General features: G+C 40.6%; 1 protein-coding gene and 1 long non-coding RNA gene across 3 annotated transcripts in view; one reads left to right on the forward strand and one right to left on the reverse strand.

The window, feature by feature from the left end:
- LOC142104024 (uncharacterized) overlaps window positions 1–25879 on the forward strand; it is a 275970-nt gene that overhangs the window by 154072 nt on the left and 96019 nt on the right. The window lies entirely within an intron of this gene.
- LOC142104022 (alpha-1,3-mannosyl-glycoprotein 4-beta-N-acetylglucosaminyltransferase C-like) lies at window positions 978–12017 on the reverse strand. The gene is made up of 4 exons (XM_075188461.1): window positions 10653–12017; window positions 5677–5834; window positions 2834–2945; window positions 978–2343 (listed from the first exon to the last, which is right to left on the reverse strand). The coding sequence occupies exons 2-4, from the start codon at window positions 5800–5802 to the stop codon at window positions 1283–1285; spliced, it is 1299 nt and encodes a 432-aa protein (XP_075044562.1). The 5' UTR covers window positions 5803–5834; window positions 10653–12017; the 3' UTR covers window positions 978–1282.

Raw genomic sequence — 25879 nt, forward strand, 5'->3', positions numbered from 1 at the left:
GTGTAAGGGCACAAGCACTCCAGATACATAGCAGAGGTCATACAGTGACCCCTAGAGCACACACTTGGAAGTTTTTTGCAGTAACAAACAGTTTGATACAAGGTTAAAGTTTAGGTCTCTGGTGGTGTTCTGTTGATAGTAATACTTTAAATTCAAGGTATAACGAGGCCAATAGTCTTATCAAAGTGAATCTGCTCAATACTATATATCCACATTTGAATTCAACCTTTAGGTAACTTAGCTTGTTGCATTTTGAAGTATCAGTCCCTGCCCCATTGGGGCTTACAGTCTAAATTCCCTAATATACACACACACACACACTAGGGTCAATTTTGTTAACAGTCAGTTAACCTACCAGTATGTTTTTGGAGTGTTTGAGGAAACCGGAGCTCCCGGAGGAAACCCATGCAAACACGGGGAGAACATACAAACTCCTCACAGATAAGGCCATGATCGGGAACTGAACTCATGACCCCAGTGCTGTAAGGCAGAAGTGCTAACCACTGAGCCACAGTGCTGCCCCAAATCTAGTATATTAAATTAATAAATAGCTGCTATTAAAATCAAATCACTCTGTAATAATCTCCTAAATAACAACAGAATTGTCCTTTTTTATATTTAGACTGGACTAGAGGGCTCACTACAGGGCTGTTATGATATGTTGGCAAAGAGTGCTTTTTCCCTCGTAAACAAAAAGTAGTTGTTCTGTAAATGGAAGAAAACCTTAGACTAACACTATTACATTCTTTACTTACTTTAAGAGCTTTAAAAATAAGCAGAGGTAAAGGTGACATAGCAACAGACATGTGTAGATGGAGGAGTATGGTTAGGGAACTTCAGTTTATATCCAAGCTCTCCCTTCCAGTTTCTGCAATAGCTGTGCACATGCCTTCTATTGTAGCCAGAGGGATCAGTGATCCCTATTTTTTTTTAACCATTTGTTTATATGTTTCATGAGTGGACTAGAATATCCACCCTAACAACTCAAAAATTATTTTTATTCTCTAAAAGGATATAAAACAGATAACTTTGAAATGCAGAATTATTGCACATTACTGACATTTAAATTCCGACTATTACGCGGAGAGCATGGAGTCACATGACTGTCATAGCAATAATGATGGTGTTTCATGACAAGAATAATACAAAACAGATCAATATTTATGTGAAGCTACCTAGAGTCTGAGGAGGTATTATTGTGTATTTTATCCTTCCTGACCCAAATACCTACTTTTTGTATTATAAGCCATTCGGCTTGGGGTGCAGAAACCTGAATTTTAAGTCAGTCTATTGACTCTCCTGCGGCACTGTCTGTATGATTAAGTACAAAAGTTCCGTTTTGAAAGTTGCCAATGGTTGAAAACATTTCGCAACTTTTCTTTTCCTTTGTTTTGTGTCTTCCTAACTGTATGTAACCTGATTTCAGGACATCGTTGGGATGATCAGGAGTTCCAGTAATTATGTTGATTCTTTCAATGTTAATGGAGTTGTGAAAAATCATGGTGAAATAGTTGTTGACGTTAATATCTATCCCCCAAAAGAAACCGGGGCCAGCAAAACAAACATGATCTGGAGTGTTGTCTTTAAACACCTCAATATCCGTAAAGCAAGAGGCTGGTGGATGATCTCCGTATTGTTCCACCACTTCAACAAAGTCTTTGTCTTTCAATTTATTGAAACTTCCTTGGAATGAGGAAAATTCTCCTATGTGTTGGAATAGGGAAGGTTTGAATTGAATAATCTCTCCTTGAGCTTTGGATTTATAGAAGAGATCTAGTAGCCAGTCACACGGCATTTCATCATAGAAGAGAAGCAAAAAACGGGCCAGTTTTGTAAGGTCTTCATTATGGTAAAGCTTCCCAATGTATCCCAAGTTTGAAAACGTTATAGTGGTCCAAGGGCGTTTGTACTGCTCAATGTATGTTTTAATTGATGTAAGGAAATTTATGGAACAGGTCACATCATCCTCTAACATGAGGTAATACTGAGACAAATTAGCACAAAAGTTCACCAGGAAGGCATAGTCCACGTTCTGCTTTGACCGGAACTTCACTCTGTTGGGCTGGTCATTGAAGTTCCTCTTTAGACCATCTAGTGGTGGATATGCATTGAGATAACTGCTTATAACTATCAGTTGTCCAGCAGCAATCTCTGAAGGGAAATGCTTTTCAATGTCCTCTGCAATTTCTCTGTTTTCAGTATGTTTTGTATTGGCCAGATATACGACGACCAATAACTGGTCCAACTCCTCGTGGCTGGAGTGGGTGAAGATTGATTTAATTGTAGTCAGTAGATAGTTGTCTTTATTTCTCTTCACAGATGATATACCAATGGATAGGAATCCTTTGTGGATTAAAACAAATATATTAATAATACATTATTATATTGTTGAAATTATTGTGTGGACAGCCATAAAAACAGTCAGGAAAGTTTGAACTTTGCACCAGAGTACATGTTTATAGGCAATAATGAATCGCTTAGAGACATAAGTGGATAATGAAATGTTGTGTTCAGGGATTAAATAGGACGATGCTAAATGCTGAGACCTAGTATGAACACTGCAGTACATGTAATTTCTAGAACATTTAAAACAGCAAACTCTTTTTGTCCCAGCATGACTTTTTGGATAAATGGCCGCAATATATCATCTGTTATAGTTGCAAGGGATGATAATGTTCCACCCGTGTAATGTCTTCCTGTTAAGTCTACCAGTGTAGTAGTTCAATATGCATCTACCCATGTGGTGGCTGTAGTACAGTAATTCAAGTCTCATTATTATTATTATTATTATTATTATTATATAGAAAAATATAATATTTTTACATTTACTAACTTTTTGTCCCAGACGGAGAACCCAGTAGATATTTATAGGGGATGTTGAGAGTTTCATATGCGTCTCTTTCCACATCAAATAAATGGACATCCTGATGAATAAATTCTGCTTTCTGTAAACACAGAAACAATCAGTGGATAGCAGATGCAGTGTGTTAGCTTAAATCATTTTCTTTCTTCTTCGTGGTACCACATTCACATTTAAAGGAAATGTGTGCATTTTTTATGTACTATTCGTAGTATGTAAATGTTAATTTCTTTCTAATATTTGTAGCTAAATATTTAAAGGGAACAGTCTTCATTTGTTTATTATAGCCTTAAAGTAAATAACAAATATATTGAAATTAACAGAATGAATGAAATGCTTAGTTTAATTTGCAGATGGCATAATTTTGTTTTATTTACAATGTTGTCCTATTAGGTTGCCAACAATTAGTGGACTGTAAGGTTCACAATTAATACTGACCATAAACACTGCAGTAAAAACGTCTGGGATGCCCAATAAATAATCAGATGTAAAATTTGATTGGATCATTATCAGCACGTTAGTAAATGTGGTTGACAGGTGACCAGCAGTCATGCTGGAAGTGATCAGGCCAATAGTCTAAACGGCTGAACCACCGCGCAGCAGCCGAATCGTCTGACCAACTAGAACCTCGATTCTGCCCCGACAGAATCGTCTGAATGGAATTACCTTTATTCGGCTATGAAAAAAACCTGATCAGTACCTGTCCCTTATTTCCAGAACCAACCCCAGGTTTATATGGTTTGTCCCTAGAAATATTTATCCATGAATTGATCCTTAATTCTCAGTACTGGCAACCCCACAATTATCCAGTATTCAGAAAATACCAACACTTTATATAGCACTGTACAATTTGTAAGAAGTACAAAGATGGTACATGCTAAATCACACTGATACAGTAGGGTAAAAAGGAATTCTTTTATTTTGTATTTTAGATGCAATTCTTAGTATCTATTTATTCTATAGACTTTATCAATTAATGATTCATAAACTGGCCGAGAAAAACGCAATACAAGCGAGTTAAGCTAATATACTTTGATTGGGATTGTAAAAGAAACAACAAAGATCCTATAATATGTTTGTGTGGTATATAAATTTGTAGTATGTAGTGTGTGGGATAGATTATGTATAGTCTGTATGATACAATGTATAGTGTGTGTTATACACATATGTAGTATGTGCGATAGATTATATATAGCGTCGTGAACATAGAAAACTTACAGTTATAAGGGTTAACCCATCACATAATTGTGGGAATAAATCCTAAATCATAACTGCAGTGTAAATATGGTATATCAAATAAATCCATTGATAAATTGAGCTACAAATGTGTAAAATGTGTAGTCAGAGAATCTGTTGTGTGTGTATTCTGTTTCTCTGCACATCCCAGTGTTTGAAGCTGCCATAGGTGACACTGCTATCTTCTAAGGCCCCTGCGGTGAGCTATATCCTGGCTTAGGATGGAGTTTTGACACCTGAATAGACTTTTAGGAACCACTCGGCACAGTGTCTGGCTCAAGGTGACCATGTGCTGACTTGGCTATATTTTATATAGCCAAAAGTAATTCAGTTTTTAAATATGCCACTTAAAATCAATAAAAGTAGTGATCAACCACATATTCCTGAATAGTGTTGTGAAGGGCAGCTCATATGTCAAATTAAGAATTCTAACACACAGAGAAGTTGAGGAAATGAGTATAAGCTCAACGGATATCCTGTACTTAGGTCTGTTTTGTATCAATAGATGGGTAAATTCATAGGGGATCTATTAATAATAAAATTGGGTCTGTTTGACACTCCACAGAAAAGTTAGGTCACATAGTGGAATTGGGTAATAAAATCAGGCAACATGCAAATGGTGATTGTAAAAAGTGTCACAGACCACAACCCCCCTGGAGGTGGGAAAAAGGTAAAGATGTCATTAAATAGCTGAGACCAGTTACAACAAATTGTCAGCTTCTTGGGGATCAATCTATTTGAAGGACTGTCCATCTTTTCTGCCTACCCCCAGGCATACAGATTATTATATGTAAATTATGCTCTTTACTTTTATCCCATTTGTTTTTATAACTGTTAGCAATTTTCTATTTGTATGTCAAATCTTTATCGAATTGTTTTTTTATTATCTGTAAAGATTGTACCTTTTGTATATTAAATCTATAATTTAATATTTCTGACCTTATTGCTCTAAATAAATCGATTGCCTGTGTAAAAGAGACAGATTGCTTGGCTGGATTAACTCTTTAGAAACCAGTGTGTGAATTGTTAACTGTTTAGCTACCAGAGCACAGAGTGTGCGCAATTGAATAATTAAGTCATAGGTTTGCTATGGGCCTTATATGTAGCTGGTGGCAGTTGGCGGAGAGGTGTGGAAGCGGATATCTGTGTTGGGAAAGGGACCAGTAAATATGTAGTCTTAGAGTAAGAGGTGAGTGTGAGATTTAGGCTGGAATCCTATGTGTTTCCTTACAGTAAGCTTCAAAGTCACAAGTGCGCAGAGGGCGGTTTGACACCGATAAAGTGGTTCAGGAGCGGTTTCCTGATAAAAGAGAGGTGATATATTGTATGACTGTTGGAATATATGATAAGATATCTAATCAGGGAGTAGCCAGAGAGGGGCCTATCTTTGACATATAGTCTATGATACAATGTGTTTCGTCTGTTATACACATATGTAGTATGTGGGATAGATTTTGTATAGTCTGTTTGATACAATGTATGGTGTGTGTGTGTGTGTGTGTGTGTGTGTGTGTGTGTTACTGCCTCTACAAGTTGTTGGCTTATTTCCCACCCTGAATAGTATGAAGTGAATCTGTTACCTGGAGATAAGGATCAGAAGGATCTGGGCAGTTGATGTCGGCGGGCCCCGGGCTCCTGATCAGCATGATGACACACATTACAAAGCATGACACCCACAGCAGTTTCCACACATGATGGCGTCTCATCCTCTGGATTCACTCAGATATTCTATTGTTTTCTAAAGTAAAACAAATACTGTTGGATTATGCAGAATGCGGCAGTCTAACAAAATAAGATTTCATTCATTTCTAGTAATATAATATTATAAGGGGGGGGGAAATTTGCGCTCTACTCCAGGGGTTGCAAGAGCTGCATAAACCAAGGGTATCCCTCCCTCAATATAAACAATTGGTTGATCGGCATTATGCGCTCATTGACTATTATTATATTATGACCTTAAATCTACTGGAAAGATTATGGAATATCAGGCCATGTCGAGTGGCAGAACATTCAAGAATTTATCACATGCAGTTTCACAAATGTTATTTATTTACTGCAGTGTCCATGTGGGAAACGATACATTGATCGGACAAGAAGGAAACTGAAGCTGGATTTATCAGGCCGGGGGTGCCCCTGGCCCGATCAATAATGCTGCTGAGCACTTTCAAGGGCCCCCTGGATGCCGGAAGCCCCTGGGCTGTAGCCCAGTTAGACCTCGGTTTAATCCGGCCCTGCTTCCATATCATCGGACACGGTCATTGTATAAGTGTCTCTACTACCGGAGTTCATACGAGTATTGTTGGGTACCTGGCCATCTGGAAATAACACCTAGTACCTTTAATTCAATTTACTTTTTTTTGGACATTAGGAAATATATCCATGTGAGAACGGAAGGGTGATACCGTCCCCAACATCATTCATACTAGAATCACAGATCTTTTCAGCTTTAATATATATTGACGACCATTCATTTTCTTACACCTTGGACAATTTGATACTTTATGCAGTGGTAAATTATCAGTGCAATATTGATCTGATATTCCAATACTGGACATACTCTACATCCTGGTCACTAGTGATACTGAATTTTAAAGACTTGGCTGCAACATATTAACCATGGTTTATTTACTTTTGATTTATTGGAATGGTATATGATTTTAAGTATATTTGCATACACTGTACCAGGCACTCAAATGTGCAGTTGGTATATTTAAGGTTTGATTTTAAGTGTAGTTGCTACACAATTATTATAATTTCATTATTGTATGAAATCTTATGTTCACAGACCTCATAGTGCGGCCTACATACTATAGGCCGCACATACATTGTATAATGTAAATCACATAGGTAGATTGACAGTTCATAAATCGTTTTATATTGTATTTTTTATACAAATCTCTCCAACTGGCTCCCGAAGAAACCAAATGGTTTTTTAAGTACAATAAGAATAGTTGCATTACTTGTTCTCTAGTATATAATAAAAAGACAGAGTTTGTGTCTTTATGTTTCAAAAGAATAATACAGTATAAAAGGATTTATGAACTGTCAATCTACTTATGTGATTTACTTATACAATGTATGTGCGGCCTACAGTATGTAGTCAGGTACATGGAGGTGATGTTAATAATATTACAGTTTTTGCGATCGAACAGATAAAACCCACCCAAGAGGAGGAGATAGGTTTGCTCTATTACAAAAAAAAATGAAACCTTTTGGATTTTTTCACTTGGAACTTTATTCCCGGCTTAAACAAATCGATTGAACTCGATGGGATAAATTAAGTAATTGATACTATGTATTTCAGGTGTAAGAATAATTTATATATTTTTTTAATTTTTTAATTTTTTTTTTTACTATATATTTTTAAGTAGTTTCTTTTAATGTATCTTGTAAGGATTATTTATATCTTATTACAAAATAGAAGAGAGATATAAAGGTTGACTTTGGTTAACCTAATCAGGTGCTATTAAAAGCTATGTGTTAATCTGTACTCAAGAAATTTAAATGAGGACATGAGCCTAGTATGATAGTAATTTCCTTTGGGTACAGAAGGTGCTGAGTTTGAGTCCTGGTTGGGACAAAAAGATTTAATTTTCATTTTATTTATTTTTTTATATTTTTTTGCTATATACAAATTGAATATATATTGTAATGTTGAATTAAGTATAAATTTTGGATTATTTTACATTGCATTGCTTGTTTAATATTACACAAAGACACATTCTTTGTGTAATGTAAGAGATATTTAATTGGAGAGTGCACCCCCAGTGTTGAATATATGGATTTTGACTCCTAAACAGGAAAACATTATTTCTTTAAGGTGGAATTATAATATATTTTTAGGTTTTTATATGGCTATATTGTTTTATGATTAATTTTTGGTGATTTTATATTAGAAGAAGAATAATAAAATATGTGTTTTTAATTATAAGCTGGTTGGTGGTCAATAATATAATATAGAAGAAAAGTGCCTCTTTTATTTGTTTGTTTTGATTGTATATACATATGTTTGTATTGCCATCTACGGAATAAACTGTGTTTTGAATACCGCAATCTGCCTAGGTGATTTCAAAGAACCCACTAGAACGTGCTGTCCTCATAGACCCTTTCCCCATACTATACAAAACACCAACATTTCCCATAGGCAAAGCGAGGGGGGGGGGAGTCCCTGTGCCTGGAAACCCCCCTCAGCCTGGGGTACTGGATGCTTGAGGTGTAGCCACTTTGTAGCTTGTGTGCAGATTGTTTCTGTCTGCACTGTTCACAGCCATCTCTCCCCAACAAGTATTGAAAGCAGCAAAAACAGGTAAGAGAGAGCAGGACAATCTAAAATCTGTTCTGACACACTCAGTCAGAGCTTTGTCCTAATTGTAGGGACAGTTGGGAGGTATGTCTCGCTTCACATGGCTCTGCTAGAAAAGGGAGAGCTGTGTGCCCCTAACAGTAGTGCACGCAGCATTGTCCGTGTATATGATGGGGATAGGAAGAGCAGCCAAGCACTGTCTAAAATTATAGCCACGCCCCAAAGCATGCTGGTCACGCCCATTGGCGGTGTGGCATGGAAACCCCTCTCTACAAATCCTGCGTTTGCCTGTGGAACCAGTACTAACCACGTTTTCTATCCATATTTACCCTAGAGGGCGCAGTGCTAAACATGTTTTCTGACCATTTCTACCCCTGTGGAAGCAGTCTTCTGTTCATAATTATACGTGTGGGTTTTACCTGTCCAGGAAATTCCAGAGGGGTATAAGCTTCATGCTTTAGGTGTCACTCCTATTTCACTGTAGTATTCAAGCCAGACAAATCGGTTCCTTACTGCTGCTGCAGGATATCTGCAGTCAGTCAGAAGCAGAGTATAGAACGCTGGCAGAATTTGTGGTGGTGCCAACAGTTGAATCTAATTTCCAGGGTGGTAAGGTGCACGTAAGCGTGATGCACACAGTGCGGTCCAAGCGGATCTCCAACATTACATGTTCACTGAACGTAGTTATAATGTTATATTTTTTCATATTACATGTTTTTTTGATTAGTAAATATTAACTTACAAAGTCCAGAGAATAGCAACTGATGGTGAAAACTGCATTGAGATTGTATGGACAGTTGGTGAGTTTTGAAAAATAGGGATATTTTTAGGGACAAATCTATAAACCCTGGGACTTTCCCCTTAAATTTGACCAAGAGATCACCATAAACTAAGGTACCTGGCCATGGGGTCAGTACAAGGCAAGGACGCCAGCAGTGGGGTCAGTACGAGGCAAGGACTCCGGCAGGGGGTTCAGTACGAGGCAAGGACGCCGGCAGGGCGGTCAGTACGAGGCAAGGACGCCTGGCAGGGGGGTCAGTACGAGGCAAGGACGCCGGCAGTGGGGTCAGTGCGAGGCAAGGACGCCGGCAGTGGGGTCAGTGCGAGGCAAGGTCGCCGGCAGTGGGGTCAGTGCGAGGCAAGGTCGCCGGCAGTGGGGTCAGTGCGAGGCAAGGTAGCCGGCAGTGGGGTCAGTGCGAGGCAAGGATGCCGGCAGTGGGGTCAGTGCGAGGCAAGGATGCCGGCAGTGGGGTCAGTGCGAGGCAAGGACGCCGGCAGGGAGGTCAGTACGAGGCACAGACACCAGCAGCGGGGTCAGTGCGAGGCAAGGTCGCCAGCAGCGGGGTCAGTGCGAGGCAAGGTCGCCAGCAGCGGGGTCAGTGCGAGGCAAGGTCGCCAGCAGCGGGGTCAGTGCGAGGCAAGGATGCCGGCAGTGGGGTCAGTGCGAGGCAAGGATGCCGGCAGTGGGGTCAGTGCGAGGCAAGGATGCCGGCAGCGGGGTCAGTGCGAGGCACGGACGCCAGCAGCGGGGTCAGTGCGAGGCACGGACGCCAGCAGCGGGGTCAGTGCGAGGCACGGACGCCAGCAGCGGGGTCAGTGCGAGGCAAGGTCGCCAGCAGCGGGGTCAGTGCGAGGCAAGGTCGCCAGCAGCGGGGTCAGTGCGAGGCAAGGTCGCCAGCAGCGGGGTCAGTGCGAGGCAAGGTCGCCAGCAGCGGGGTCAGTGCGAGGTAAGGACGCCGGCAGCGGGGTCCTTACAAGGCAAATATACTGCTAACACATTAGCAGCCAGAAACTAACACAAACGTACACATCCACAAACCAGAGAAAACACTAGAACAGGCGCACCACTTCCTAATGCTAGTTTAACCCCTTGTTTGGCAATTTCAAACAATGAATGTGTCACTTTTGCTAGTCATAAACAATTGAAAATGTACACTTGTTTTACTCTAAAATTAGACCTAAAAAACACTGTTTATCATGTATTTTAGATACAATCACTGTAAATATCACATATCTTTTAGTGGGTGCATAATTACATAGGTGAAAACAACATGATTTGCAAACACCCACACACATTCTTTTTTTATATAAAACTAAACCTGGATCACAGGTGGAAGTGGCAAGGACCACATAACCTTACATAGCATATAAGATATGTTTAAAAAGTGCTGCAGATCCTAAACAGCCACAAAAAGTTCAGTAATAACGGCTTCAATATATTTATATATATTTTCTTACAACTGATGTACATACCTTCTTTATACTCACTCATGTAGTAATAAGCTGTCGGCAAAACACTCGTTTCCAGACTCGCACTTGCAGAAGATGAAGTTGATCCTGTAAAGTGAAAGAGGTAAAATCACTTCCTTGTCGTTATGTGTGCATGGGGAATCCTTGTACTCGCTCACGTCAGGAGGAAGGCATTTTAATGAAGTCAAACCTTTATGAAATCTTAGAATGTAATTGTACCGTGTAATATAGATTCTTATCTTTAGACACCATCCGATCATCTACTTGTAGAATTCCAAAAGCTTTATTTACTTGTATTCCAGCTAGATTTCTTTGCATCTGCCCTGCACATATTCAGTCCAGGAGTCATTGATTTCTTCTAAGTATCTCATTGTAAGTCATCCACATTATAACACCTGCTTGTACTTTGTTCCTTATCTTACTTCGCGGTATAATTTCCGTAAAAAAGTTTTATGTTGCCTCTGAATAGATTTGTGAAACCTACAATTACAGTTTTCTTTGCTTTCTTCAGCGTGAAAGATTTATATAACTACGTGTGTACAAGACACAGCCAGTGACGTATCTAATTTTACATCTCATGTATGGAGTATAGTGACACAGAATATTGCTTCATGTCCTTACAGCTGGATTAATTCACTTCACCTATTGCAACACACAGGAAGCAAATGCAATTGTCGTTAGGATGCTGTGTGTACATTTGTCCTAAGTACAGTCTTTAATGTGAATTACAATATTCTGTTTCTATTTAATATTACATTCATGAGGGCAAAGGACAATCCAGTTTACGATCACAGTTTGCTAGAAACGCCTACAATGTGTTTCTGTGGTTTCCTCTGGGTTATTTCGTTACATCCCACAGATCAAATACATACTGGTAGTTTAATGTAAGTGTGTGTACGTGTATGTTTGTGTGCTAGATCATTTAGATTGATGTGAATAAATAAACATTTTCCTTAAGTTGCTGCATAATATTTAGGTGTTCTGTAAATAAAGGATAATAATAAATAATAATGTTTAAACAGTTATAAAACCACAAGTGCACATCATTTTATATCCGGTAAAGTGGTTTAGTCAGAGTCGTATTTCCTGTGTTTTAGAGAATGATATACTTAAATAATAATTAAACTCATTAAAAGGACCCCTCAGTCTAAAACTCATGCTGTCATATATGAAATGGCTGCTATTAACATTCACAAATGTATAGGTAAAAGTTACCATATCTTGACAAATGTCGAGACTTAGTATTATCATTTAGTGGACATTTATATGTGAGCCATTGTTCTCTTTTACCAGCGTTTTCAGACATTATCTGCTGTCCTTTGTTAAACTTAGGCTGGGTACACACTACAAAATGTCTCCCGCTACGATATCCTTAACGATTTTACCAACGATTAAACGAAAAAAAGTCCCGATCAGCATGCATTGTGTAATTATTAAACTCTTTTTACACGATTTACCTTCAGATCTGTGCTCTTCATCGGTCATAACCATCAGCTGAAAAGATCCTGACTCTGCACACTCCATATAGATCTATGGACACTGCCAGTCGTGAGGAAATACAAACTCCAGGATTGGAACGACATTGCTTCATCGTTGATCGAGATTTTTAATCTGATTTAAAAATCAAATGAAACTATACAATGTGATTTGGAACGATGATCGTTCATTGTTACAACGTACACACTAATGTGATATTGGGCTAAACGGTCGTTTATCATTTCATTGACCCCATAATCGGCTGAAAACACTGTAGTGTGTACCCAGCCTTACAGACAGGAAATCTGCTGCAAATAGTAAGAAGCATTCCTCTGCTATTGCAGCTTTATCTGGGGAGATCCAGACGATAAACACCACATCAGCACTCAGGCCGAGACATCTGCAGGTCTGCACCTCAAGATCCGGCTTCCAGCTCCCTGGAGCTGAATTTGGCTCCAATGTGGCACTAGATCCTGGGGAAAATGCAGGGAAACTTAAGAGAGAGGTGGCTCTGGCTGTGAGTAAATGAAAGTAAAAGTTAAGTATCAAGACTCCTATTCAGATAAACAGATCAGTCTGGATTAGTTAATGAGTCTGTGGTCTGGTTAACCCACTCCTGCAGCCCCCTGCAAATAATATGTATAAAAGAAGAGATTGTAGACAGGGGCGGATCTAGAGAATGCATCTACCCGGGGCGATTTAGGGGGGGGGGGCGATTTAGGCCCCGCCCCCTTTTTGACATCTGAGGCTGCCGGCGGCTGCATACTATGTGCAGGTCCGTTCGGCAGTGACAGGTATTGACAGTGTGCTGGCCGGATGCTCTGATTGTGTTTAAAACACAATCAGAGCGCTGGGCAGCACACTGTCCCTGCCTGTCACTGCCGAACGGACCTGCACATAGTGTGCAGCCGCCGGCAGCAAGCCCCTGGATCCGCCACTGATTGTAGATCATGTAACCTATATAGTTCACTACTTTCAAATGGTATGTTTAAAGCAGAGAAGGGCAACAGGCTGCGCTAGGGTCACCTGCGGCTCTATGAACCTCCCTCTGTGGCCCCCAGCTCTTTCCTGTCATATGCCCATTAGTTCATTTCTCTGCTTTATGCCTCATCAGCCCCAATTCTTATTAATTGCTTTATGCTCCACAGAGCTTAACGCACAGTACCAACTATTATTAGAGAAGAGCTAGGGCAGCGGGTGAAGATATAGAAGAATAAGACTTGGTTTGATATTATTCTTTGCCCAGAGCTGCAAAGTTTTGCATCATGTGACCTCTACACAATGTCATGTGACCTCTGCACTATACAAGGGAGGTCATGCAGAGCCTCAGCACATCTGCGGAGGGATATACAGTCTCCCGCTTACCTCAGCGGGAAAGAGCCGTGTGAATACTATTGACAAAAAACCTATTATCAGGGCATTTGTGCTGTTATATGCAACAGGTGTCAGCGGCGTTGGTAGTAGATGTTAAACCACAGCAACCACCACCACCTAAAGAATCTTTTAGATTTAACCAATTGGTTTTATTTCAGAACTTGCTGTAACAGATGATATATATGTATATACAGTTGCTCACAGTTGTGCAGCTCTAGTTAAGAATTCTTTACAGTTCAACTGTCACTGGAATAGTCTGCTGAGATCTGAGCTTCCTATCTGTGCAGGAAGGTCGCTTAGTAGAGCTATGTGGACGCCTGAAGGCTGCCCCACTGCTTGTCTTCACTAGATCAGAGGACACCACTACCAAGATGGGAGAAGGAGCGCAACGCTCCATATTAACAATTACTGTTTACTTAACTAAAACAACATGAGGATTTTTTTCAATCCTGTTATGCAACAGGTTTACAGATAGAAAATCTGGTAACCCAAAAGTCATATAGAATTGTATGCGGTAGCTTGTGTGATAATATCAGGTTAGGGGTGCCATCACCTGGGGTTAGACGGCTGCATTTCACACACCTCAGCCAGATAAATCACATCAGTCCAGTGTTTTGGTACAACTGTCCTCAGCCAGTTTTATGAAGCAGAAAAATAAAGAAACTTTTAAGATAAACACCTCGCCTGTCCGGCACTAACTTTACACACCGGTACACCCTCTCTCCTGTGAAGGACCTTGTGTCCCACACGCATACAAAACTAATTTTTCACCATTTGCAGAGTCTCTAAACCAACCTTTTCCTGGGGTCTGTGAGAGAGAGGAGTCTGACTAGCAGCTTTTTGTCAACACCTTGCAGGTGCAACTCCTGATTACCAGCACTTGCTAGCTGGTTAGAAAAGCCAAAATGAGTCTTATAAATAGAACCCATCCATCTTTCTCCATTTATTCCCCAGGGGCCCTTATACCGACTCTTTTTGTAGCCGAACACAAACTTTGGGAAGCTTTTTCCCACACACAGACAATGTGGGGTTTAAAAGCATACAAGACAGGCAGTCTGGGACATATACCTCTGTCATTCACCACTTGCCCAGTGCTTCTGTCACACTTGTAATCTGATACATCTAATATGAGGCACCTGAAGTGCTTTACTTTGCCCGTCATAAGCACTATTTATGCAATAAACATTAATTACAACTAGGGGCCAATCAAGGCACGGCCAGGCCCTATGAATCCCAATGCTGGTCCATGAATCCCAACCCGCACCCATCCCACAGGACCCTAACTCTGCTCCCCTCAGTCGGCATGGACCCCCCCATGCTCATTGAAACCTCCATGTGCATGCACAGGGTCCACACATTATTATTATTATTATTATTATTAGCATTTATTTGTTAGGCGCCACAAGATTTCCGCAGTGCCGTACACAAAGCAAACAGTAGACTATACAGGGTGAGACATTACAGAACAATAAACAAAAATACCAATGCTTCAGAAACTCCAGGTAGGTTAATGCAGTAGAGGCGGAGTAGAAGAACAGGTGTGGAGACAAGAGGGAAGAAGGCCCTGCTCATTCCAGCTTACATCCTAAGGGTGGGTGAAACGAAACAGACACAATTGAAGGAAGTTGAAGTGTGGGGAGAAGGACCGGGAGGAGAGAGGATAGAACGTTAGGAGGAGATGCGGGGTTAGGTAGAAGGTTGGTACGCTTTGAGGAACAGGTGAGTTTTGAGTGCTCGTTTGAAGGAGCACAGATTAGGAGAGACGGATGGAGCGAGGGAGGTCGTTCCAGTGAAGGGGGGCAGCACGAGAGAAGTCTTGGATTCTGGAGTGGGAAGTGGTGATAAGAGTGGAGGAGAGGCGGCGGTCATTAGCTGAGCGTAGGGAGCGGGCAGGAGTGTGAATGGAGAGGAGGTTAGAGATATAAGGGGCCGTAGACTGAGAGAGAGCCTTGTACGTGGTGGTAAGGAGTTTGAAAAGGATTCTGTAGGGGAAAGGGAGCCAGTGTAATGCAAGGCAGAGAGGGGAGGCAGAGGAGTAGCAGCGTGAAAGGAAGATGAGTCTTGCAGCTGCATTGAGTATAGAGCTGAGGGGTGCGAGGTGGGAGTGGGGAGGCCAGTGAGGAGGAGGTTGCAGTAATCAAGGCGGGAGATAATTGTAAGCTCCAGTGGGGCAGGGAGTGATGTGAGTTCTCTGTACAGCGCTGCGAAATTAGTGGTGCTATATATATACTGGGGCAGCACAGTGGCCTAGTGGTTAGCACTTCTGCCTCTCAGCACTGGGGTCATGAGTTCAATTCCCAACCATGGCCTTATCTGTGCAGAGTTTGTATGTTCTCCCCATGTTTGCGTGGGTTTCCTCCGGGTGCTCCGGTTTCCTCCCACACTCCAAAAACATACTGGTAGGTTAATTGGCTGCTATCAAAATTGACCCTAGTCTCTCCGTCTCTGTCTCTCTGTCTCTGTCTGTGTGTGAGTGTGTGTCTATATTAGGAAATTTAGACTGTAAGCTCCAATGGGACAGGGACTGATGTGAATGAGTTCTCTGTACATTGCTGCGGAATTAGTGGCGCTATATAAATAAATGATGATTATGATATAAATGGCTGTTGATGATATAAAAGAAAGGAACATTGATGGGCAATTATATAAGGCACTGGTAGTAAGACATTGCGTAATTTTGCTCAATAACTCATGATCTGCAACTTTACCCAAAACCCATTATAACATGTCAGCAAGTTGGCAAATAATAATTAGAATAAAAAGACACATTTGGGAATGCACACACCTTGGTTTTACATCAATGCTACTATATGGCCTGCTCGGCGCACTCCAAAGGACACAAACACATTTATAATATACATAATGTATTATGTTTAAGGGCAAGAAAGTTATTTCCATTGTCACTGCCTCTTGTTTGATTTGAAATATAACAGCAGTAAACACCACCACTATATATGTATCAAAGATATTGAATTCTCATGCGTTGTCTTTTCATGCCATTTCCCCACCACTGCTTGTAATGTGATCTATGCTTCAGTCATACATTGCAGTACTAGTTCCCATTTCATCATCTAGATTTATACAACTGTCCTCTCTCTCTGTTACATTGATCTCCCCTCACACTGTCTACCTATATCTCTGCATTCATTCACTTACCTTCCGTAAAATGAGACACTACATTTTCACTTCATGACGCTTTCTTTCATTGTCATTTTTTTTCTCAAAAGTTACTTGTTGTACCTTGCACACGTTTATCAGGAACTGTGTGTTTTTAATCATTTACTTTTTTAGAACAGAAAGGTGACGCATTCATACATTCAGTAAATGATTAATATACTGTAAATTAGACTCTTAGAAGATATTGAATTCAGCAATTTCCGGATAAACATTTTGATGTGTGATGTAGCCATATCTGGGCATTCTGGTCCACGCTTCTAGCTTTGCATAATGTGTAAAAGGTTGAGGGTCTCTTTTTAAGGACTGGTGTCCTCTTTTGGTCCCTGCCTGCCAGGTGGATCTTGCACACATTTTCAAAGACATCATTCCAGGAAGTTGGAAGTCAGGGAAACTTTTGGTGCTGACGTTGTTCAGACCCCATTCTGGCAGCTACTATACAACACAAAGCCGAACGTCCGGGGTCCGATATAGAACACAGAGCCGAACATCCGGGGTCCGATAAAGAACACAGAGCCGGACGTCCGGGGTCCGATATAGAACACAGAGCCGGACGTCCGGGGTCCGATATAGAACACAGAGCCGGACGTCCGGGGTCCGATATAGAACACAGAGCCGGACGTCCGGGGTCCGATATAGAACACAGCCGGACGTCCGGGGTCCGATATAGAACACAGAGCCGGACGTCCGGGGTCCGATATAGAACACAGAGCCGGACGTCCGGGGTCCGATATAGAACACAGAGCCGGACGTCCGGGGTCCGATATAGAACACAGAGCCGGACGTCCGGGGTCCGATATAGAACACAGAGCCGGACGTCCGGGGTCCGATATAGAACACAGAGCCGGACGTCCGGGTCCGATATAGAACACAGAGCCGGACGTCTGGTGACTTCTGTAAAATATACTCCCCATATTCTGGTGGCTACTATACATTTCATATGGCAATCTTTTGTGGCTAAAGAATAACACTGACCCGTTCACCCACCCTCAATTTGGATACTTACTGTAACCCAGGTCCCGCTCTCTGAACTCATGACTAGGTAAAATGCCAGTAATAACAAATGTAGACAGACTCTGCACTCTAGAGAACAAGCAATTCCCTATCAATGTCTGCTGACCACTGCTTTACATGTGAGTAGAGGGGAAGAGGCAATTGTCCTCTGCTCTACAGATCTATACTTTCTCTCTTTAATGCTCCTGAAGTAGTGTTGGGAGAAATGTAACCCCTTACATCAGTCCCAATATAGAGAGAGACTTGACTGCCCTGAATTTTCGAGAAATGTCCATGCAGTGCAATAACCGGAATGACAGGTATGTTTAATAGAGACAGGGCTGGGGCACCCAATTCAGATGAAACAATAAATATACACCCAATTTGCAAACAGTATCAGTTCCAGATAATTATAGATGTGACACAACCTCTGCTGCAGTACACTAGCAAGTCAAACAAGCATAGCAGACATGAACAATCTGATCTGTGAGAGTTCTCAAGAAGGATAGATTTCTGTGATGAATCAGCTGTGTTTCAATATTTAATTATCATAAATCATTAGCACTGTGGCTGAGTGGTTAGCACTTCTGCCTTACGGCACTGGGGTCATGAGTTCAATTCCCGACCATGGCCTTATCTGTGTGGAGTTTGTATTTTCTTCCCATGTTTGCGTGGGTTAACTGTCTACTAACAAATTGACCCTAGTCTGTGTGTGTGTTAGGGAATTTAGACTGTAAGCTTCAATGGGGCAGGGACTGATGTGAATGAGTTCTCTGTACAGCGCTGCGGAATTAGTGGCGCTATATAAATAAATGATGATGATTAGCAGATACATGGATCAATACGGAATATAAAAGGAACCATACAACTGTCCCATATAACTACTAACTTTTTTTGTAGACTTTATTAAAATAATGTTTTAATATTTGTAAACTGCTGAGACATGGATTTGCATTTAGAGTGAACAATATAGAAGGCTATGCATTGTTTCAGAGCTCTCATAATAAGAATTATGAAGTAATGTAGGACCAACATCTGGAATAAATGTCAGCAGGTACACAATGTAGAGAATTGTTACACAAGGGACGTGACTGTAGCCAAAGCAGTCCATATAACCAAGTTCCGAACTTATAAATATAACAGTCCATGTGACCAGGGGTGTAACTAATAACTAAGGGCCTGATTCATTAAGGATCTTAACTTGAGAAACTTCTTATTTCAGTCTCCTGGACAAAACCATGTTACAATACAAGGGGTGCAAATTAGTATTCTGTTTTGCACATAAGTTAAATACTGACTGTTTTTTCATGTAGCGCACAAATACTTGATAGCTTATTTGTACATTGAAATTTAAATTTGATATTTGTGTGCTACATGAAAAAACAGTCAGTATTTAACTTATGTGCAAAACAGAATACTAGTTTGCACCCCTTGCATTGTAATATGGTATAAGAAGTTTCTCAAGTTAATATCCTTAATGAATCAGGCCCTAAATTCATTGCAGTCTATGTAACTATAGCCAAAGCAGTCCATGTAATCAGGGGAGTAACTAATTTCTATAACCATAGCAGTCCATGTAATCAGGGGAGTAACTAATTTCTATAACCATAGCAGTCCATGTAATCAGGGGAGTAACTAATTTCTATAACCATAGCGGTCCATATGACAAGTGGTGTAACTAATAACTACAGCTATAGCAGTCCTTGTGACCAGGTGTGTCACTAATAACTACAACCATAGCCCTGGGCTTGTGACAGTAATGAGGGTATACTAGTATTGTAGCGTCTTATAAAGAGGTGGTTTTTCAGAGAGCATTTATAGATTTGAAGGCTGAAAATTGAATAGGAGAAAGGTGGTTTTCAGAGGAAAGGTGAGCTGCATGCCAGAGTTAGATTTCAAGGGTGTGATAGTGAATCCCAAATAGGAGATTGCAGTAGTTAAGGTGGGAGATGTAGAGAGAATGCATAAGAGTTTTAGTAACATTTTCAGTAAGAAAAGGGCTTATTCTACCAATATTTTGAAGTTGGAGGCGACAGTACTGAAAGATAGACTGGATGTCATGAGTAAAGCAGAGGGCTGAGTCAAGCTTAATAGTGTTAGTAGAGGTGAGGATATCCCATGAACACTGAAGGAGAGGTTGAATAAGTAGGAAGTGAACCAGGAAATAACTGTGACATGAAGGCCCACGGAGTGAAGGAGAAGAGGGTAATCATCAGTGGTGAAAGCTGCACAGAGGTCCAGGAGGATGAGTTTGGAAAAGTGAAAACTAGACTTTAATTAGAGCATTCATCACATTTATGAGGGCAGTCATGGTGGAGTGCTGGAGGTAGAAGCCTGAATCTAGAGAGTTCAGAAGGGAATGAGAGGAGAGAAGTTAGATAAGCATTACACAAATGGCTCAAGTTGTTTGGAGACAAAGGAAGCAAAGATATAGACGGTTGTTGAAGAGAGAAGTTCGGACAAGGAGTGGTTTCTTTAGGATTGGCAGGGTTGGTGGAGCAGTTGGGATTGTGGGGGCAGGTTGCAGAGTGAGATGATGCTGAGTCTTTGTCTTAGATTATCGGGGTAAATGACCAAAGGGTGCATTGGGAGTTGCAGGAGAAGGTTGGTGGGATAGCGTATGGCATGAGAAGATATCTTCTCGAATGACGTTGATACTGTCGCTAGGGACTGTGTGATTAAAGCGGCAGGCAGATGTGTTAGATGAGAAAGCTAGTTTTAGTGAAGATGAAAAATGGATTGGGTCAAAAGTCTTTAGATGTTGCTATGTAATTATGTATTTAGGTATAGTGGGGGGAGCATAAAGGAGATAGGATGAGGCTGAAGAAAAGGAAGTTGTGATTGGAGGATGGGAGGCCAAGTTGAAGAAACTAGAGATGGAGCAGAAGCAGGAATAGTTTTGGACAATGATGTGTCCATCGCAGTGGTTGGGAAATGAAATCCACTGGGATAGACCAAAAGAAGGATGAATAGTATAGGAAAATAAAGCAGCATCCCTGAGCCTGTGTATGGTTGCAACGGGATCCCTGAGGCCATGAATCGTGATGCGGCTGCTACCATAACTACCCCTATCACTGTGCCCCTGCCCCATCCAAACATCATAGCCAATCATGTCAATCCATACATGGCAGCTGTGTACCCATTAGGACGATAATGCTCAAAGCAAAAAAAAAAAGTCCTACAATGGTTCCAGGAACATGATAATGGATTAATGCAGTGGACTCCCCTGTGACCACATCTCCATCTAGCATCTTTGGGATGAGATGGAACAAGCTCTGAGCAGTAGACACGTTACAGTAAACATTCACAAGTGATATGCAGATGTAGTATGTAAAGAACTGGGTTGGAGTGAACTATTTGTTGTGATGTATCAAGCAGGGAATGTTTGTCCTTATGTCTATGTAATTTGCACTGAACTGTACAGCCAGAGAGTTTTACGTAAGACTTTACTAAATGCACATAGAATGAATAAGCACAACTTAAACATTAATTATATTAACCCGATTTATTCCACATGGTTTTTTTAGGCATTATACATTGTTATATTTAGGCCTAGGCTGTGTTGCGGGATCTTGAACACTCATCAGTATTTATGCAGGGTTAAGGAAAACTGTCTTGAACTCTCAATTATATTTGTTTATTTCCAAATATCTAATGTTGCAATATCCTACTTGATAAATCTTCTTTCTTGATTGAATCATGTTCTAATAACTGTAAAATCCTAGAAATTAAGTTGTCCTTCTAAATTCTACTGAACAAAATTTGACTTATTTTGTTACACCTAATGGCAGACCTGAAAATATTTCTAGAATTATTGTCTCAGCGAGTTCTATTCACATTCAAGGTCTTGGAAACATTTTAAATTAAATTGTACAAACACCTGCTGATCTGTGTTAACCACCCTGACACATTTCCATAAAGGATTATTATCCTTTATTTATAAAGCACCAATTTATTATTCAGCGCTGTATATTAAGGGATGATGATAGAAATAAATAACATACAATGACGTAAAACAAATGATTTTACCCACGTCTCCCAAATCGCATACAAGGATTTTGTATTGTCTATTTTACACAAGTAACCCTCCGTAGTAATGACAATATAAGCGGACACTACTTACAGTTCTGTAGTCAGACTGTGAGTGTGCATTCCTCAGGCTGGATAAGGAACATTCAGAATGACTTGTAGAGAAGTATCTATGTAAACCTTGTATTTGTACCACTCCCAACTGTAATAAAACTTCCTGATAAGTCACTGATTAATAATCACAATCCATGCAATGTATTAATTGCACATGTCAGCTTTGTTCAACGTGAAAGTTGGCACTTGCGAAGACATTGTTTAAGGGCAGGTAAAATATACTGACCATTCTGCCGTATACAATATGCTTAGCTCATTAAAGCCAATTCTATCAATAAAACAAATCTGGGAATTTCAGAATGATCTCATTTTTGTATCAAGATTCTCAGCATTAAATACAATGGTTGTCACCGTGAGAAATGCTGCTGAGTTTTGAATTCAGTTTGAGTACATTCATTTGAACACACTAACAGTGACGGCACAAATACAATGTTTAACTGTTTATTTAATTTCTATGGGATCTATTTAAGACCCGTTAACTACCATCTCTTATCGCCGCTATTCGCAGGCGTAGTATCAGAGCAATTTAACAAGTAACTAACGCTGAGGATTTCAGCAGCGAAGCAGTGTGTTTCTGAGATCGGTCCCGGTCTACTCTCTGTGCCGCGCGTGCGCACAAATGGTGATCTGGAGGGGAGGAGCGTCCAGTATACCGGGGAGGGGTCAGAGGATCCTTCTTCAGGGAGAGCTTCTCACAACTTGTTCAATTGTACAAGACTGCAGTTTGCATAGTGGATATGGGGACGACTGTGCTCAGTGATAATTAATCTGTGAAATCTCCGGTGTTACACTGTTAACTAAATAACCCCAATACTAAAATTCGCTTAATCCTGGAGAAACAGCTGTTTCTGCAGGAATTAAGGCAAAAAATTGATGAATAGGACCCTATATTTGATAATTGCAATTGCACGTAAAAAACCTAGCAGGGCTTGAATTTGCAGCATGTCGTTCAAAAATGAACCTTATTAGATGCATGGGTCTGACAAGGATAGCAGAAACTTGGGACGCAAACTGATTTTGCAGACTTGAATATGGGGCTAAATTGGACACTGGCCAAGGGGCAGGATGGTACCATGTGTGCCCGGCGTTATGTTTCATTACATAAATGGCTATAAGAGATATTTGCAAATTAGAATTTCTCAGTTTCAAATCTGCAAGACCGTTATAGTGCTCTCTTTCTGCATTATAATGCCTGGTGCAAAAGAGTTTTTATTCTTTAATTTGTGCAAAGTGATTATTCTTGTACTTCATTTTATATTTACTCTTCTAACATTTCTGTAAATGAACTCACTTTCTTTGTATTGGTACTTTCCCAGAAAAAGAACATTATCATTATTTTTCACTTATTTTTAATCAGGCTGGGTGTGGAGGTAGAGGTGCAAATGTGCATGCGGAAACCACTTGGTTTTAGGCATTTTTAAGTATCTCTTCTATCGAACTAAAGCCTAATGCTGGAGATATCATAGATACCTCTATAATTTTCAGTGGGGATTGCGGTGTGGCTAATTTAACAAGCTCCTAAAAGCCTAGCTTTTCGGAGCTTGACCCTGATGTTTAAGACCATCTGAAGTTGGTGTTAGCCGTTCTACCCTCTGGAGGTAACTACCGCAAAATGTATCTGTGCATGTGTGACCTAAGGTCACGCAGACTCCTGGTCAGAACCCGAAGTTGTTAGGTAACAGGACAGCCTCCTATCGGATGCGCTGTAAAGGGACGTTTGTTTTTAATAAATGACTGCAAAATATCATCCCCTATCAATGCGATAAGGGATGATATCCCTTTGCTCTCTATTGATCCACCTGACATTTTGTTTTGTGACAGCAAATATATAAACTCCCCTTTTTACTCATTCACAATGGTGTCTCGCTGTTCTTTAGGTGGCTGTTGTCTGCTAGTATATTGTTCTTGCAGTCAGAGAATCTGCAGTTAGCTTCATGAGTGCATAGGCAAACCGGGGGGGGGGGGGGGGGTTACTAGTGCCTGGAAACCCCCCTCCAAGCCTGGGGCACTGTATATTGGAGGTGGCTGGATCCTGCCCCACACGGCTCTGCTCGAAAAAGAGAGAGTTGCGTGCACCTAACAGTAGTGCACGCAGCAGTGCCCATGTATATTATGGGGATAAGGAAAGTTGGAGAGCAGCCAAGCACTCTCTAAAATTATAGTCACACCCACTGGCGGCGTGCTGTGGGAACAGCTACGTAGCATCTAACTGTTGTGCAGGGTTTCACTAGAAATGGTTTATATGTAAATGTTGCTGCTTATCCCTAGAAACACTATCTGGACACCTTCCCTCCACATCTGAAATATCTACATGTTCAGAAGGGCACAATAGCCACATTTGAGACTGTTTTGGGTAACTGCATTGCTGTCAACTGTATTATTTGGATCTGATATGTAATACACCAGCACTCACTCCTCCCCTCTGTCTTTTTTGCCTTCTGTCTCTCCCTTATCCCATTATAGGGAGTGTTTGCACTTTGCATCATAAAAGAAAAAATGCAATAAAAAAAAAGTTTGGGGGGGAGAGAACATTTTGGCAAGTAAATACTGCGACTTTTCACGTATTAGTATAGTATTGCCATTTTTCAACCACATGGAACTGCAGCTGGGATGCAGCTAAAAATAGGGACATTTGCTTAAAAAAAAAAGGACATACGATATACCAAAGCAATTGCTGAGAACACAGAGCAGACACTGAATGCCGCATGCGCAATTTTCGTGTGTACGTGGCTCATCCCGTATTAGAAGTGTATAATGTATGCACGTACTTTCCTAGTGGGTGGAAAAACAGATCACTTATGTATGTAGCCTTATCTGGGCAGGTAAGTGGACAATTTGATAACTTGTAGGTTATTTAATATGAGTGTAAGAATCATGTAAACTATGGGTTTAGTTTACGTGAATCTTACACTCATATTAAATAACCTACAATTTATCAAATTGTCCACTTACCTGCGTGTGTGTGTATATATGTGTGTGTGTGTGTGTGTGTGTGTATATATATATATGTGTATATATATATATATATATATATGTGTATATATATATACATACACACACACACACACAAGTTAACCCGTGCATGATACTCTTCCCCTGATACTCTCCTCAGGGGAAGAGCGTTACTTCCCGACGCAAGCGCCCTTTTTTAACGTGGTTTTGTCCACATGTCGCCACCTCATCATTTTTCTCCATCACCTCATCCTTCATCTTCATCGCCACATCCTTCATCAAGCTACTTAAGGTGTTAAAAACTCCCCACTGTCACCCCCGGCAACCACCAACCACTCCCAACTGTCACTTCTCCTTCAAGAAATATATAGGTCAGTGTATAACTCTGCCCAGCAGGTGGCGCTGCAGCTTGGATTTTCTTTTTTTCACACACACACAGACAGACTAACACACGCCACTAGGCATTTATATAGTGTGTGTGTATATATATATATATATATATATATATATATATATATATATATATATATATATATATATATATATATATATATATATATATATATATATATACACATATACACACATACTCAGTGGTGGAAGTGTGGGGTATGTCATACCACCACTTCTCCTACGACCGTCATTGTACCACTATCACATTCCAGTCACTTACATACACGTTTAGTGCACGTACGTGGTAATGTTTTGCTGCATTTAACCTCCCAGAGCATCTGCATTACATGCTACTCCCATTAGCATTTCTAAAGCTGGGTACACACTACACAGTTTTCATCCAACAATCGGCTAAATCAGCCGACATACGACCGCTCATTCAAAAGTCGGGTCAGTGTGTACAGTGACACGATGGTCGAAAGTCTGCCCAAATGGACGATTATCGCCTCATTTTATTGGTAGTACCGTTTAATATTTTTGTTCCAATCTTGTTTCCGCTGTGTAGTGTGTATAACCTTCCGACCGATCCACAACAGTTAGTACGAAATTACAGTCATTGCTCACGACAACATGGCTGTAAAAAGTCGCTAAAGGGACGTCCGCTCTTCCCTTTCTCGTCCTAAACAAGGCTAGTGTGTGTGCAGTCCATGGACCGAGCGATCGGA

The sequence above is a fragment of the Mixophyes fleayi genome, chromosome 10 (genome assembly GCF_038048845.1).
Source record: "Mixophyes fleayi isolate aMixFle1 chromosome 10, aMixFle1.hap1, whole genome shotgun sequence".
NCBI lineage: Eukaryota > Metazoa > Chordata > Amphibia > Anura > Limnodynastidae > Mixophyes > Mixophyes fleayi.